This window comes from Neophocaena asiaeorientalis, unplaced genomic scaffold (genome assembly GCF_003031525.2).
Source record: "Neophocaena asiaeorientalis asiaeorientalis breed wild unplaced genomic scaffold, Neophocaena_asiaeorientalis_V1.1 scaffold43, whole genome shotgun sequence".
Classification (NCBI taxonomy): Eukaryota; Metazoa; Chordata; class Mammalia; order Artiodactyla; family Phocoenidae; genus Neophocaena; species Neophocaena asiaeorientalis.
This window is the reverse complement of record NW_020173674.1, coordinates 12,738,804-12,753,888: the sequence shown is the minus strand read 5'-3', so window position 1 is coordinate 12,753,888 and position 15,085 is coordinate 12,738,804. Positions and strand designations below refer to the sequence as shown.

Below are 15,085 nucleotides of genomic sequence, written 5' to 3'. Positions count from 1 at the left end.
TGAGGCTGAATCAAGTCACCTGCCCAAGGTCACACAGCTGGTATTATAATCAGATTAAGACTCCTAAACACAAGCTTTTCCCACCACGTGCTAAGTCCTCGTCTATAACATTATGTTTTGGGAAAAAAAAAACCCTCAAACCTTAAAATAACTTAAAAAAATAAAAGCCATTGTGTCATGTAAGCCCCAGGCTCTGGGCACTCTCCACTTCAGGAATGACCAGGCTGGTGGCACACTCAGGGCTGGAGGACCACACGTAGGTTCCCCTCCACCAATTTCCTCATGGGGCAGAAAGCTGTATTAGCAGAATTCTTGTAAAGTGGCTCTAACGGACTTGGCCATCATTTGTTTCACAGCCACTGAGGGCCTACAGAGAATCTGGGTACTGGCTGGTAGCTAGTAATCTATAAACAGGTGTGAAAATAAGTTATTCCCTTTCTTTCTGGAGTGGATGGAAATTTCTAAATAAAACTCGAATGTAATGTAGTTGGGGAAAAAAGCATGTCCAGAAGCTCTTGGACAAAAGCAACTGTCATCTTTTGATATTTAGTTGTTCATTTACTCACTCATTAAACGTCTCCTTGATGCTTATTATCTACCAGCCCCTAAGGCTCCTGTGAAGAACAATACTTACACGGTTCCCGCCTTCACGAAGCTCCACTCTAAAGGTGGAATTTAAACCAGGGCCCCCAAGGTCCACCATTCACTCCCAGAGGAATATGCTCTGCAGGAGTCAGGGTGACCTGGGTTAAAATCCAACTCTCTGGGCTTCCTGGTGGCGCAGTGGTTGAGAGTCCGCCTGTCGATGCAAGGAACATGGGTTCGTGCCCCGGTCCGGGAGGATCCCACATGCCGTGGAGCGGCTGGGCCCGTAAGCCATGGCCGCTGAGCCTGCGCATCCGGAGCCTGTGCTCCGCAACAGGAGAGGCCACAGCAGTGAGAGGCCCGCGTACCGCAAAAACCCCCCACAAAAAAACAAAAAAACCCACACCAGACCTGGATGCTTTAAGTGGGCAAATTGTATAGTGTGTGAATTATACCTCAATCAGACAGTACAGAAACACCCAAAACTTCAGGAGGCCTCAGGTCACTGGGACCCTGCCTGGGGGGATGGGGGTGTGGGGAGGGAAGCAGGGCCAAGGTCCTATAGACTTGGCTGCAGGAGTGTCGGGACGGCCGTTCCCAGCTGAAATGTGTTCATTTCCCCATCCCAAGATTTGACTTTGATTGAAAAGAACAACAGTCCTCTCAACAGCTGGAGCCTTTACCAGTAAAGAGAAAGCCAATGTATGCAGAAGAAATTAAACACCAGATGGTGGCGGGGGCTGGGGGGGGGGGTTAGAAAGGACTCCCCAGAGAGAAGGAAAGAGCTTGAAAAAGGCAGAAGGTGCAAAAAAAGCCATCTATGATCCCTCCTGGAAGGACAATGTTATCAGACATTAGTTTGACATTCCCAGAGGTGAAGGAACAAACTTGCTCTTTCATTTCCTTCCTGATGGCTTTTCTTCATCAGGGACTGAGATGCTCAGGTGAGCACAGCATGTAAAGTACCTGGGAGAGTTAGGGAGGCCATGTACTGACGGAGAAAGCCAGTAAGCCGGGAACCAGGAGTGTGGCAATTAGGTGCCTAAGGAATCTATTCAAAGATAAAAGGTGACTGCATGTGGGTTTTTAGAAGAAATAGTTTAAGACACAGATATATGATTATAAAGATGTACAAGTCTAAATTCTGAGGTTAAAAATAGTACCTTTGGCATAGTCCCTTTTTTGGGTAAATTTTAAAGAGAAACAACAGCCTTTAAGTATGATGTTAAACTGGAAGATATTCAAATTGTACTTAACATCCTTTTTTTTTTTTTCTCTGGCCGCACCACACAGCATGTGGGATCTTAGCTCCCTGACCAGGGATCGAGCCTGCGTCCCTGGCACTGGAAGCGCAGTCTTAACCGCTGGACCCCCAGGGAAGTCCTCATTCTATTTTTATATCAAGTTCTATCTCAGGAATACAGGAGTCCTAAGACGAAGATCTACCACCTCAATCGTGAGTTACAGAACATCTGTGCTAAGTGGGAGACAATCTCTGGTTCAACCACCCTCTACTCACAGAGGAAACAGGTACGGGGAGGGAGTCCATGGGGAAGCCCCTGACTCTCCACCCTGACCCAATTCCCCAAAGTGTGAAACAGATCTCTTTGAGAAGCCACCCCATGGACATTTTATACATACTGGTTATGCAGCTTAATGTGTATTTTGTTTTATTTTGGCTGCACCGCTAGGCATGCGGGATCTTAGTTCCCCAACCAGGGATCGAACCCGTGCCCCCTGCAGTGGAAGTGTGGAGTCTTAACCACTGGACTGTCAGGGAAGTCCCTTAATGTGTATTTTATTTTACATTTTTAAAATGTTTATTTATTTATCTTTGGCTGTTGGGTCTTCGTTGCTGTGCACGGGATTTCTCTAGCTGCAGTGAGCGGGGTCTACTCTTCGTTGTGGTACGTGGGCTTCTCATTGCAGTGGCTTCTCTTGTTGCAGAGCACGGGCTCTAGGCGTGTGGGCTTCACTAGTTGTGGCACGCGGGCTCAGCAGTTGTGGCACACGGGCCCAGTTGCTCCGCGGGCATGTGGGATCTTCCCAGACCAGGGCTCGAACCTGTGTCCCCTGCATTGGCAGGCGGATTCTTAACCACTGTGCCACCAGGGAAGCCCCAATGTGTATTTTTAAATAATGTGTATTTTACAATTAGGACACCAAACTTGTAACTTCACAAATACTAATGGTCAGAATGAGGTGAAATTATAAAAGGTGGATTTCAAGTTGATTTAAAACATTAGGTGGTGATGGTTGTATAACACTGAATGTACTAAATGTCACTGAATTGTTTACTTAAAAATGGTTAAAATAGAAAATTGCTATATGTATTTTTACCACAATGCAAAAAAAAAAAATTCAAATAAACACGAGGTAAAGAACAGCTTCGGTGGCAACAGATCTAGGAAAGAACTGTGTGGCAGGAGTGACATTTAAGAAGCACTCCAGGGCTTCCCTGGTGGCACAGTGGTTGAGAGGCCGCTTGCCATTGCAGGGGACACGGGTTCGTGCCCCGGTCTGGGAGGATCCCACATGCCGCAGAGCGGCTGGGCCCGTGAGCCATGGCCGCTGAGCCTGCGCCTCTGGAGCCTGTGCTCCTTAACAGGAGAGGCCCGCGTACCAAAAAAAAAATCCGCGTACAAAAAAAAAAAAAAAAAAAAAAAGAAGCACTCCAGTCCTCACGGGAAGTGGCACCTTGCAGGAGCACTATGACAACTTGGAGCACTGAGTTACCCCTTTAGCACCGAGACAGTCACTCTGAGGACAAAGCTGAAACGATGCACCACGGAGGGAGCCACAGAGTTGTAGGCTCCCTTCCCTAGAACCTAGAGGACAGCATGCAAACCGTGTGTGATGAGACTGTGTAGGTTAACTAAAGCACACCGATTTGCTTTTACAGAGTTACTTCTCCTTGGGAGTAGTTAAGAGAAAGGGCTTGGAAGTCAGGCAGACCTGGTTTGACTCTCAGTGCACACCACTTTCCAGGAGCGACCCAATTTCTTCTTTTTAGTTTGATCCCAGTCTTATTTTTAAAATGTGTGTAGGAAAAAGACTTAATGAAATCTAATAGTAACTTTGGACACAGGGGAGCAAGGTCGTGAGGGAAGGAGGTCTTGGTGTGCTGCCGCCATTTCTTCTGCCTTCAGTCTCTGCGCCTGGGATAGAGCATCTGGAGGGTCACCACCTCTGTGGTCCGTAGGAGCCACTAAGAGGAGAGTCCAGGGAAGAATCTGCCATTTTCAGTGGAAGACAAGTGGCGGTTACTGGCTATGATGATTTTGTACTTTGGATCTCGATTTACTGCACCTTTCTTGATAGTAAGACACCAACTGCTTAAAAAATAATCCATGAGGGAATTCCCTGGCAGTCCAGTGGTTAGGACTCCGCGCTTTCACTGCCGAGGACCTGGGGTTCAATCCCTGGTGCGGGGACTAAGATCCCACAAGCCCTTGGGTGGGGGGGTGGGGATGGGGGGCGGGGAATCCATGAGACAGATATGAAGAGGAGCATTTTAAGAGGTGCACTCTCTTTGAAAAAAGGATCAAACTGTTGAACTCAACATACTAGATACGTTTGTAAATAAACTTATGGCATAAAAAAATAGTAACTTTAGTTATTTTTTTGGGGGGGGATTAATGTTTTTTAAACAACCCGATTTTTTTTTTCAAATAAAGTATTTTTATTATTTTTATTTATTTGGCCATGCCATGCAGCATGCAGGTTATTATCTGAGTTCCCCGACCAGAGGGATCAAACCGTGCCCCCTGCAGTGGAAGCACGGAGTCTTAACCACTGGACCACCACGGGATTCCACAACCCAGTTTCTTTTAACCTCAGTTTGCTCATCTGCTAAATGGGGATGAAAACCGTAGCTCCCTCCCAGGGGCGTTATAAAGACTAGAGCATATAATGTGTATCGAGTGTTTCCCACAGCACTAGGATGGTGGTGAACAGTCAATGAACATTAGCTAGGACAATTACTGCATAAACATTTCATGGGCTAGTACCCAGTACAACCCCCACTGGGAAATGCTACTCCAGACACACCCCACACAGAGCGACTCTGATGAGAAGGTTGAGGCCTGGCCCACCCACAGGCCATTGCTGGTTGCATGCCCCTAGACAGGCACCAGCTTCACAAAGACTGGCTTCCTGGAGGATGAGGATGGCAGTGGCAGGTAAGGAGCAGACAAACTTATAATTCAGCCAGAGGGCCTGGGACTCCTGGCCCAGGGGCTGACTAAATCTGCAGTTCACAGAGGTTTGAGGAGGCCCAAGTATGGGCCTCACTCAGAGAGTGACCTAGAATTACTGAGTTGTAAACCCAAGAAATCTTAGAAATGCCCTTCTGTGACCCTGTTCTGAGGTCCAAATGAGGGGAAAGGAGCTGCAGCACTTTGGTCTGGAGCGCTGAAGACCTAGAGAGGAAGAGCCCCACGCTCTGGGCCTCAGTGCTCGCTGGCTGCCTCCCCAGGTGCAGGAACTCCACAGCAGGAAGGGACGCGCACTCACAGGTCTGGGCTAGCTCTGCAAGGTGGCAGCCACTACTGGCAACAGAAGCACAAAAATGAAGGCTGCCAAAAAACTTTACAGCGCCTCCCTATTAGCGGGGATGCTGAGAAGAATGCAGGATGATAGAGAAGGCAGTTTTCTGGAAGAAATTCTCTTTCGGGAGCCTGGGGTGGCCCCACTGCACGTTAACAGGTAATTCCGGGGCGCCCACCCCTTCTTCAGGAGTGCCGCCAACCCCTCCAGCCCCCGGCTGCCACCTACCCCAACAATCAGTAACTCTGAAGACAACGTCAGTTCTTCTCAAACAGTTTAATAGCAAATAAACAAAGGAAGGTACCACACTTGGCAGATACAAAATGACTTTTTGTCCGTGTGTCTGTGCAATTAAAACAGATTTAGGTTCCCCATTGGGACAAAAGGAAAAACACACAGAAAAGGAAGGAGATTCCTTTTAGACACATACTCCCTTGCTCGAAACTGGTAACAATTTTTTTTCTTTTTTAATCCACTACACAAACTCTGTGATCAGGTCAGAAAAGCGACAAGGGCTCTTCTTGCCTTTTTTTTTTTTTAAACCATTAAAGTAAAATTCATAATTTTCTACATAGTACAACACAAGTTCACACAAAAAAGACATTTTCTTTTGCAAATCAAAACAGGAAAGAAAGGAAAAGCTCAAACAAGGTAAAGAAAAAGCATTTCTACGGCTGAATCACGACTTTGAGTTGATTGAATCCCATTGTTGCTGCAGAACAGACTGTGCGTTTGGTCATAGTGGCAATTTTTTTCTCTTCACATTGTGAAATCACTTTACATTGTTTTCTAGTAGAAAAGGCAAAAAACTGTACAAAACCCCTAGTGTTAAATACAACGTTTGTACCAATAAAAAACTCACACAGGTTTGTCTCCAAAATGTAAAGTTTCTTTTTTTTTTTTCTTTTTAAATTATTCACAAAAAGCAGCTGGAAATCAGAAAGGCAGCTGCCGCTCCAGGGTCTCAAATCCATTAAAACCACCACAGAACAATTAAAACAATCAGAGAGAGAAAAGGAAAAGGAAACAACGTCCAACGTTTGGCATTTGGTTTTATCCACAGGTTTTCCCAGAGCTCCTCTTGGAATTGAAAGCAAAATATATTGGCAAACATGGGTTCTGAATACACAGGAAGGGGAGCCTCAGCGCCTTCTGCCAAGAGAGGCAGCTCTGTGCAGTCAGACTGTGGGGTGCACGGCAGTCTCGCTCAGGCTGGGGTTCCTGGCCTCTTTCCATCCAATCACCCCTTCGAAGAAATTAAGCAGCCTACCATACACTGGGTCTCCACCTGGCCGCCCTTTCCTTCTAGTAAGAGTGGCTTCAAGCATAATTAATACTAGGCAACCTGCCAGGTCCCAGAGCAGAAACTCTGCCGAGATCCCTTCCTTTATCAACTCCAGCATGGATGATGCTAACAGTGCTTCTACCTTCCCACCCCCCTCCCCCCAGTCCCTTGGCTACCCCTCTCGATCCTTCCCTGGAAATCCTACTTCGCAGCTCTCTCACCCACCAGCAGCTTAGGCCTGGGTGGGATCTATCCCAAACTCCTCCCTCTGCAACCTCTTACCTCCACAGATCCATCATGTGACCTCTCATCTCCTCCGACCTCTCCCTCTGCCCTTCACATTCTTACTCAAGTCCCTAAGACCCTGAGGCTGGATGGTGCCACAAGAGAGGAGGGCAAGTTCCCCTCGGGGAACCAAGGAACTGGCTTGCCTGGCACCCAGGGACAGTAGCTATTTGGCTCTTCACCCAATTAAAAAAAAACAAAACAAAACAAAAACAAAAACAAAACCAAACCCGCCCTAACCCCCACCCCACTAGCTGAGCAAGAGCCGAGCTGCAGTGAGGAGCCAGTGTGGGGTGGCTGGTGCCCAGGGCTGTAAACAGTGTGAAGACTGTAGTATTGTGCTTGTCACCTAGGAGAAGCGCTGCAGATGTACTGCCACTTCAGGCGCAGACGGCCTCCTGCGAGTGGCTAAGAGCGCACTCCTTCTTCGGCGCTGAGGGTGCTCACTAGCCTCTCGCCCACCCACAGCCGCCTTCTGAGTTCTACCTCTGCCCCTGTGCCTCTCTGGACCCCCTTCCCACCCGCCTCTGAGCAGAGCAACCGGCCTCCTGAAGGCCCCGCCGAGACCCGGAGGCCATATGAGGTGACAGTCTAAGTGCACAGGCAAACGCTCTAAGGGCAATAGAGGAGAAAGTTGCCACTTCAAAATAAAAATAATACAATCTTGGAAAAAAAAAAATTAACCCCACATCAATTTAAAACAGCTTCTTTGAAACCCTTTTAAATCGGTCAGTTTCTGCACAAACTATAGAAAACAGAGAGGTGAAGGTGATATATACGAAGGTGTGAAGAAACAGCAGGAAACATGCAAAACTTGTTTTTTTCTGGGCATAATCTTAGTAGGAAAGGAAAAAATTCAACACAAAAACAATACAAAAACAAAAAAATCAAAGCATCACATTTTGCTGTGGAGACTGTGGGAAGAAGCATGGAGGTGGGCACAGCAGGGCTGAGGGGAAGGGGCCAGAGGGCTCTGCAGACTCCCGGCAGGGTTGCTCCAGGGAAGAACCACACAAGAAAAAGGGCTGGCTGCGACCCAAACTGCAGCCAGTGGTCAAAAACGAAAAAGGGTTCAGGTGTTTTCTGCAGTTGAGAACTCAGAAAAACAAAAATAGGAACACATGCAGTCTCCTCAAGCCCCACAAACTATATCAGCAAAATGTGCTCAGGAGCCTCAAAGGTTTTAGTGACATCTTTTATTTCATTGTTTACTTCAAAGTTGTCTTTAAAACTAAGCACACAGAGAAACAAAGCCTAGAAACAGACTGGCTGTGTGTTCACAGAAATACAAACACCACGCGGTATGTGCTAGTAGGGCTGCTCTGAAGACAATTACAAAGAATTGGAATCACAAAATCAAGTGGTTATCTTATGAAGTTCTAGAAAAATAGATTTTTTTATATTCAAATGCAAGTTTAAATATTTCCCCTTCAGCAGTCGTTCTAGCAAAACCAATTTGGCAGCACAAAAGAAAAAAAAAAAAAGGAAAGAAAAAAGAAAAAACAAAGAAAGAAACAAACATAATAAAAATACACGTCAGCATCAAAGGTCAACACAAGGTCAAAGGTGAGAGTTCAAGCATCAGAGAAGCTGAAGAGACAGGGATTTGGACGATGTACTTGACGCCACATCGACATGCTTTAGGCACAACGATGAACAAACGGCAGGAATCTAGAAAAAAAAACAAACCAGAAAGAGGGAGACCCACTGAGTTACACAGAGCAATACATCCAAACGAAGAGAGAGAGAACAGGAACATTCACTGTTGTACAGCCCTGAAATGAGGAGGCGGGCGGGGCAGGGGCTGGGCAATGACAGGGAACTTTTGCACATGCTAACAATGGACACAGGGAAAAGTCAAAAAAGGACATGGAGGACACCAAGAAAACATCCAACTGCCAGAGACAGAGGGAACCTAAGGCTTGGATTTCCCCAGAAGTGCCCAAACACATCCGAAAAGGTCTCTCTGGTGGGGCAGAGCCTCAGCCTCTCCCTCAACTCCTGGTCAAGACTCAGGGAGAAAGTCAAAGCCGCAGGCTGGGGTGGGGAGAATTCTTTAGGGAAGAGGGCCAGGATTTCTCCTCAATCCTATGCGGATGGCCCTTTGTTCCCGGAAATCCAAGCTCTTAGCTTCCACGCAGGCCCTGGCCACTCATGTTGGACCCAGGAGACAGTGTCTGGCTGCATTCAAGGCAAATCACTTTCATGATGAAACCCAAGTAAGAAACAGAACTACAGCAGAAAACACACTTATACACATGAGACCCCCACACAACAGAAAAGGGCTGCTTAAGACTTGACTGCGAGTCTCCACTCTCCAAGCTGACGCTTTCACACCATGAGACTTGTAGGGAAGCAGCTTCTTCACAAAACCATCTTTGGCCTAGGGAGAGAACTGTGCTCAAGGGCAGCACTGCTGTGGGAATTCGCTGGGCAGGGGACAAGAGAACAGAGGGAAGTGCCTGGGCTCACCAGCTGGCCACTGTGGCAGCCCAGGGCCCTGCTGAGGTGCACGCTTCTTTTAGAAACAAGAACCCACGAGCAGGTATGAAACCTCAGAGTGTGGTATCAAAGTGGGCTGCTTACACCTTTACCTTTCATGTCAATAGGGGAGGGGTTTCATAAGGTCCCGGAGCCCAGGGCAAATCCGTGTACAAATAATAGTGAACTGGGGGAGGAGGGAGAGAAAGGGAAGAAAGTGGGAAGAAGAGTGGAGTTCTGGGCTTTGGAAAACCCCACAGTGGCCAAGGAGGAAGACAGAACAGGCTAGCGATCACAGCACCGGCAGCACCCTGGGGAGCACAGCTCTCTCCTCCGCCAATTCACAGCATTAACTCCTTCCCCCTCTGGCAGATTAGCTGGGCTGCAAACGGCCACAGAAAGTCAGTAGTTTCAATCATACACAGCACCCTGTGTGTACAACAATCACATTCTGGATTCTACAAAATCCTGGCCTTTTCCAGAGATATAATTTAGGTAATAAATATTCTCCACCCCGGAGCTGTATAAAACTTCTATAAAAATAGAAACGACATTCTTGGTTCCAGCTGGTTGGGATTCAGAACAGCGCCTCCCCAACCTAGCATTTTTTTCTTTTTTTGTTGTCTTTTTTCTTTTTTATTTTTATTTTTTGCATTTATTTAAAAAATCCCATCATGACCCTGGAAGCCTTTGGAACAGTTTTATCCTTGAAACACAGGACACATTTCTCCCAGTGCGTGGAATTCAAGTTTACGTGGTTCAGCTTAAGAAGTACGTTTCATGTTTCTTAGAGGACAACAGACCCAAGTTATCACTATGAGAAGGGAACAGCTGTCCCAGCTTCAATGGGATAATCCAACACCACCAACTACCTGCACAACAGCAAGACAGTCAATCCTTGTCTGTGGCCCAAATGGACAGCATGACAAGGAGAGAGCCCCCATCTGACTTAATAGCAAACCAACCCCTTTAATCTCACCTCTGCTGCTAGGGGTCAGGACTGATGTTTGTGAGGTTTAAGATCCCAGGGACCCAGCCCCTGGCCTTGGCTAAAGATCGTATATTAACCGGGCCACCTCTGCCCAGGTACACATTCCCAACAGCGTGTCCTTTCTGGTTCTCCACCCCTGCAGCATTTCTGGGAGCAGAGGCAGAGCCCAGAGGCTGTGTGGGTCACAGGCAAGGGCTGCAGTGAGACCTGTGGGAGGCAGCAGGGAGCTAACTGTAAGCACGAGGACAAAAACGAACACGGTGATGCTGAGGTAAATGAACACTAAATCCATATGGAGGTTGTAAACGTCCTGTTGTCTCCTCTGTCGCCAAGAGCAGAAGATGGGGCTGGAGCGGGCAGAAGAGGGGCCTGCCTCCGTTTTGACACTACATCTGGGACATCTCAACCAAGGAGGCAAACATGGATTTCTTAATCCTTTTAAGTACTGAGTGCTGGCCACTGGCAAACGCAGCACTGGCTTAAAGGGACCTTATGATTCAGGTACACCAAGAAGCAGGCTCCTCCTCCCCCAGCTTGATGGCTTTTGATCACTCTGCTCAGGAGAGGTGCTCCCTTCAACTAGATGCTGTAAGCCCTTCTTGGATCTACCCTCGTGAGAAACCTGTGGCTGGGGATGGAAGAGACATTCCTCGCTGTGGTCAACTATAAAGAAGAGACCAGACAGTGTCTTCCCCAGAGGCCTTCTTTAAATGGACCTGGTAGAAATGGCCACGGTCTAATAGTTTGGTGTTGAAATAAACTAAAAACGATCTCTTTGACCGGCTGCCGCTTGCTAACAGCCACCAGCCAGGAGGGCAGGGCCAATCCAACACCAATGGCTGGCTGGGAAAGCTGGTAATGGGTGATATATCCCTGCTTTTTGCATATGTCAGGCTAATTTAACAGGTGCTTTATTTCCAGAGAATTGTTAGCCCCTTCTTAGGAAAGAGGGGCAGAAATCCCAGACAAGAATCTAAAAAATAGGTGGCAAGAACTCAGTATTTCCACAGAAGGCAGCTATGGAGGAGTTTTAGCCTCCAGCTCCCGGGGCTGCTGGGTGTCAAGTCACTCTCACTCTCCAAAGCCAACCCCACCTCCTCCACCCCCCAAAAGCTCTTGGATGTCAGTTCTCATTTCACCCACTCTCGTGCTCAGGAAGATTCTGGGGGTCAATTTTTTGTTTCACTCAGTCCTCTCTCTTTGGGTAGTTTGGGGCAAATTCTGATCTTCTTTTTTAATGTTTCTCCATTCCCCCTCCTCCCCCAGGGCAGTTTGATGTTGGTCCTTCTCAACACACTGGTTACAAACACAGCAAACTTTTAAATAAAGAAAAAAAACTCAGGATATGGCACCTAAACTCCAAAGTAAAACACTGGAAACCAAAGCACAAACTTGTCCTCTGTACGAAGCGAAATTCCCACAGAAGGCAGTAGCCGAGTCTTCAGGGCAAGCTGTGCCTGCGAGAGTGGCAGGGATCAGGGTCCAGGGCTGTCAACACACAGCCTTAGGGCTTCGAATCATTAAGGGTGCTCCTCCCCCACTTACCAGAAGACCCTCTCACTCCAGTCTCAGAGGGGAGCACGCTCAGTAGGGCTTGCTGTCATTCTTCGAACGTTTGAGCTGCACTTTAAGCCGCTTCATGCCAATCTGAAAGCCGTTCATGGACTGGATGGCAGCTTGAGCCGAAACAGGATTGTCGTAACTTACAAAACCTGTGTGTCCAAGCAGAAACCTAGGTGAGGGGCATAACGAGGCAGGAAGATTCTCAATCTTCCTTATGCAAGAGATACCTTATGAGCTTAGTCTCAAATCCCAATTTTTCTCAGCAGGAACAAGAATTCTTGAAATTATATCACATGAAATAAATCAGGTTCCTAACAGCAGCAGTTGACATCTACACAGTACCTTAAAGTTTTTTTGGCCAAGCCATTTTCCATACATTATTTTTACCTCTGGAGTGACAGTGTGGGTACAAATCATCATTCCCACTACAGAAATGAAAACACTGAGGCTCAAAACGAGGCAATGTAACCTGCCAGAGGCTAAGTTAAACTACAAACTCAAACGCAGCTCTCCTGCTATCAGCCCCTTCTCCCCCTTTCTCTGCTCTCAGCCCCTCCTCCCCCTTTCTAACTGGTGAACGTGCTTAGCTCTCCCGACACCAGAAGAAACACCAACGTACCAAAGCACTTGCTCAGGTTTGTCTGCTTGTCTATGAAAACCTTGGCAGACACGACATTCCCAAAGGGCATGAACATCTGCAGCAGGTCCTGGTCTCCAAACTCCTGGGGCAGGTGGTAGATGAACAGATTGGCTCCTTCTGGACCTTCAAAATCCCCATTGATTGAACAGGTCAGTGGCAAGCACACTCATCCCCTGCACCGACTCTCATTTCCACCTGTGTCAGAACTCACAGCATCCCAACCAACAGAAATTCACCCGGAGAACTAAACAGACTCTCTAAATGCAAGGCAGGGGGCTGAAGGGTGATCGCTGAAACAGGTTCCTGCCCTCTTTCCCGTTCACCATTCTCAATCTCTGTCTCATTGACAAAGGTCAGAATTCGACCTTGTGGGAGGATGGTGTGCTGGGACAGTAAGTAGGCAGATTTGCGTGTGGTGCAATAAAACCAGAGACTACAGGGTTGTAGAGGAACAACAGAAAAGGAGGTAGAGATTATAAATAAAACAGGTTTCAAAATTGTGCCTAGAAACAATAGGGACAGCAAAGAGATTGGTAACTGCCAGAGGCAGGTGGGGCAGGGACCTACTATAAAGAGACATGAGGGAATTTCTAGGGGTGACAGAAATGTTCTACATCTGTGGCAGCAGTTACGTGACTACGTGTGTTCGTCAGAGCTCACAGAGCTATATTCCCAAAAGGGTGAATTTTACCATATGTAAATTGTGCCTCAGTAAAAACATATTTTTAAAATGTGCCTATGATAAACAACTAAGCTCAAAACTAGAATATGCTTTCCTCTTCAACCATTTACACTCAGTGATTTCCTGGCCAAAGAAGAGGTGTTTTTTTAAAACAATTTTATTGGAGTATAGTTGATTTACAATGTTGTGTTAGTTTCTGCTGTACAGCAAAGTGAATCAGTTATATATATACATTCACATATATCTGCTCTTTTTTAGATTCTTTTCCCATTAGGTCATTACAGAGTACTGAGTAGAGTTCCCTGTGCTGTACGTACAGTAGGTCCTTATTAGTTATCCATTTTATATATAGTATGTATATGTCAATCACAATCTCCCAAATTATCCCTCCCCACCCCCTTTCCCCCTGGTAACCATAAAGTTTGTTTTCTACATCTATGACTCTTTCTGTTTTGTAAATAAGTTCATTTGTACCATTTTTTTAGATTCCACATATAAGTGATATCATATGATACTTGTCTTTCTCTGCCTCACTTACTTCACTTAGCATGATAATCTCTAGGTCCATCCATGTTGCTACAAATGGCATTATTTCATTTTTTATGGCTGAGTAATATCCCATTGTATATATGTAGCACATCTTCAAAACAGAGTTTTATTACAATCGCAGTCCAGCCAGTCTCCAGCCAACCTGGCCTCCCTGCTGTTGTCAAACACATACAGAACACTGCTGCCTCAGGGTCTCTGCACTTGCTGTTCCTCTGCCCCATTACTCTTCTTCCTCTAGATATATGCATGGCTTCCTTCCTTCCTTCAGGTCTTTACTTAAACATCAACTTAGAGAGACCTCCTTCTCTCTATAAAATGCTATCTTTCTGGCACTCTCTATTCCTCCTTCCTGCTCATCATTCTTCAGAGCACCATTTGGAACACCTCATGCTTCTGCTTACTGTGTATCTCCAGAGTTCCATCAGTTCCCCCACTACCACATCCTAGGGCACATAAATGTCCAATTCAGAGCCGGTAAGGATGCACTGCACCAAGGCTCCTTGCTGCTAAAGCAAGAGAGGATACTTGTCTATTTCCTACATTAGTGCTTAAATCTTGCCAGCTCCTGGTTAAGAAAACCCAGTCATATATGAGCACAGAGATGTTGGCAGCACCTTCTATTCATACAAACCACTTTCAGGCCTCTTTCTGCTTAAAAAGCCTCTCCTGAATTAATACCATTTATGTCAAAGCACATACTTCCCACTCCATCAACCCCTGGACCATAACTCTTCCTGTCTCATCACCCTTCAGTTTGTCCTCATTAGGAAAAGCATAGATCAGAAAGTGAGGAAAATGCCAAACGACAGAGCTATAAGGGACACCTAGACAGAAGATAACCTCTGACAGATTTATAATCCACAGAGAAGACTTCCTAACAAAAACAGACTGCCCGTGCTGCTTCGGCAATACATATACTAAAACTGGAATGATAAAGAGAAGATTAGCATGCCCCCTGGGCAAGGATGGGACGCAAATTCCAAATTCGTGAAGTGTTCCATATTTTTGTGAAGTAAGCCGGAAAGAGAAAAACAAATACCGTGTATCAACACATATATGTGGAATCTAGAAAAATGGTACAGATGAACCGATTTGCAAAGCAGAAATAGAGACAAAATGTAGAGAACAAATGTGAGGACACGGTGGGGAGGGGCGGGGCGGGGGTGTGGCATGAAATGGGAGATTCGGATTGACATATGTACGCCGCTTGGTATGAAACAAGGTAACTAGTGAGGACCTGCTGTACAGCACAGGGAACTCTACTTGGTGCTCTGTGGTGACCTGGATGGGAGGGAAATCCACGAGGGAGGGGATATGTGTTTACATATGGCTGGTTCACTTTGCTGTGCAGCAGGAGCTAGCACAACATTGTAAAGCAACTATATCCCAGTAAAAAACAAAAAACAAACAAAAAAACAGACTGCAGACTGCCAAATGGTGTCAGACACAATAAAGCCAATATGTTTCTTCATCTAA

At 46.5% G+C, this 15,085-nt stretch overlaps 1 protein-coding gene and 2 pseudogenes across 10 annotated transcripts in view; 2 read left to right on the top strand and 1 right to left on the bottom strand.

The window, feature by feature from the left end:
• Positions 1-3,365: 3,365 nt before the first annotated feature.
• Positions 3,366-3,941, top strand: LOC112402029 (cytochrome c oxidase subunit 7C, mitochondrial pseudogene; annotated as a pseudogene).
• A 1,449-nt stretch (positions 3,942-5,390) lies between these two features.
• The window catches only part of CELF1 (CUGBP Elav-like family member 1), a 71,068-nt gene continuing 61,373 nt past the window's right edge, over positions 5,391-15,085 (bottom strand). For 9 of the 10 annotated variants that reach the window (XM_024748677.1, XM_024748674.1, XM_024748678.1 and 6 more), the window contains 2 exons: positions 12,358-12,501; positions 5,391-11,887 (listed from right to left, as the gene is read on the bottom strand). In XM_024748677.1, coding sequence (XP_024604445.1) covers positions 11,760-11,887; positions 12,358-12,501 — 272 coding nt within the window. In that variant the 3' untranslated portion in view covers positions 5,391-11,759. The remainder of the gene's footprint in view (positions 11,888-12,357; positions 12,502-15,085) is intronic. The other variant, XM_024748672.1, reaches the window with a different exon arrangement.
• On the top strand, positions 14,504-14,616 carry LOC112402543 (uncharacterized; annotated as a pseudogene).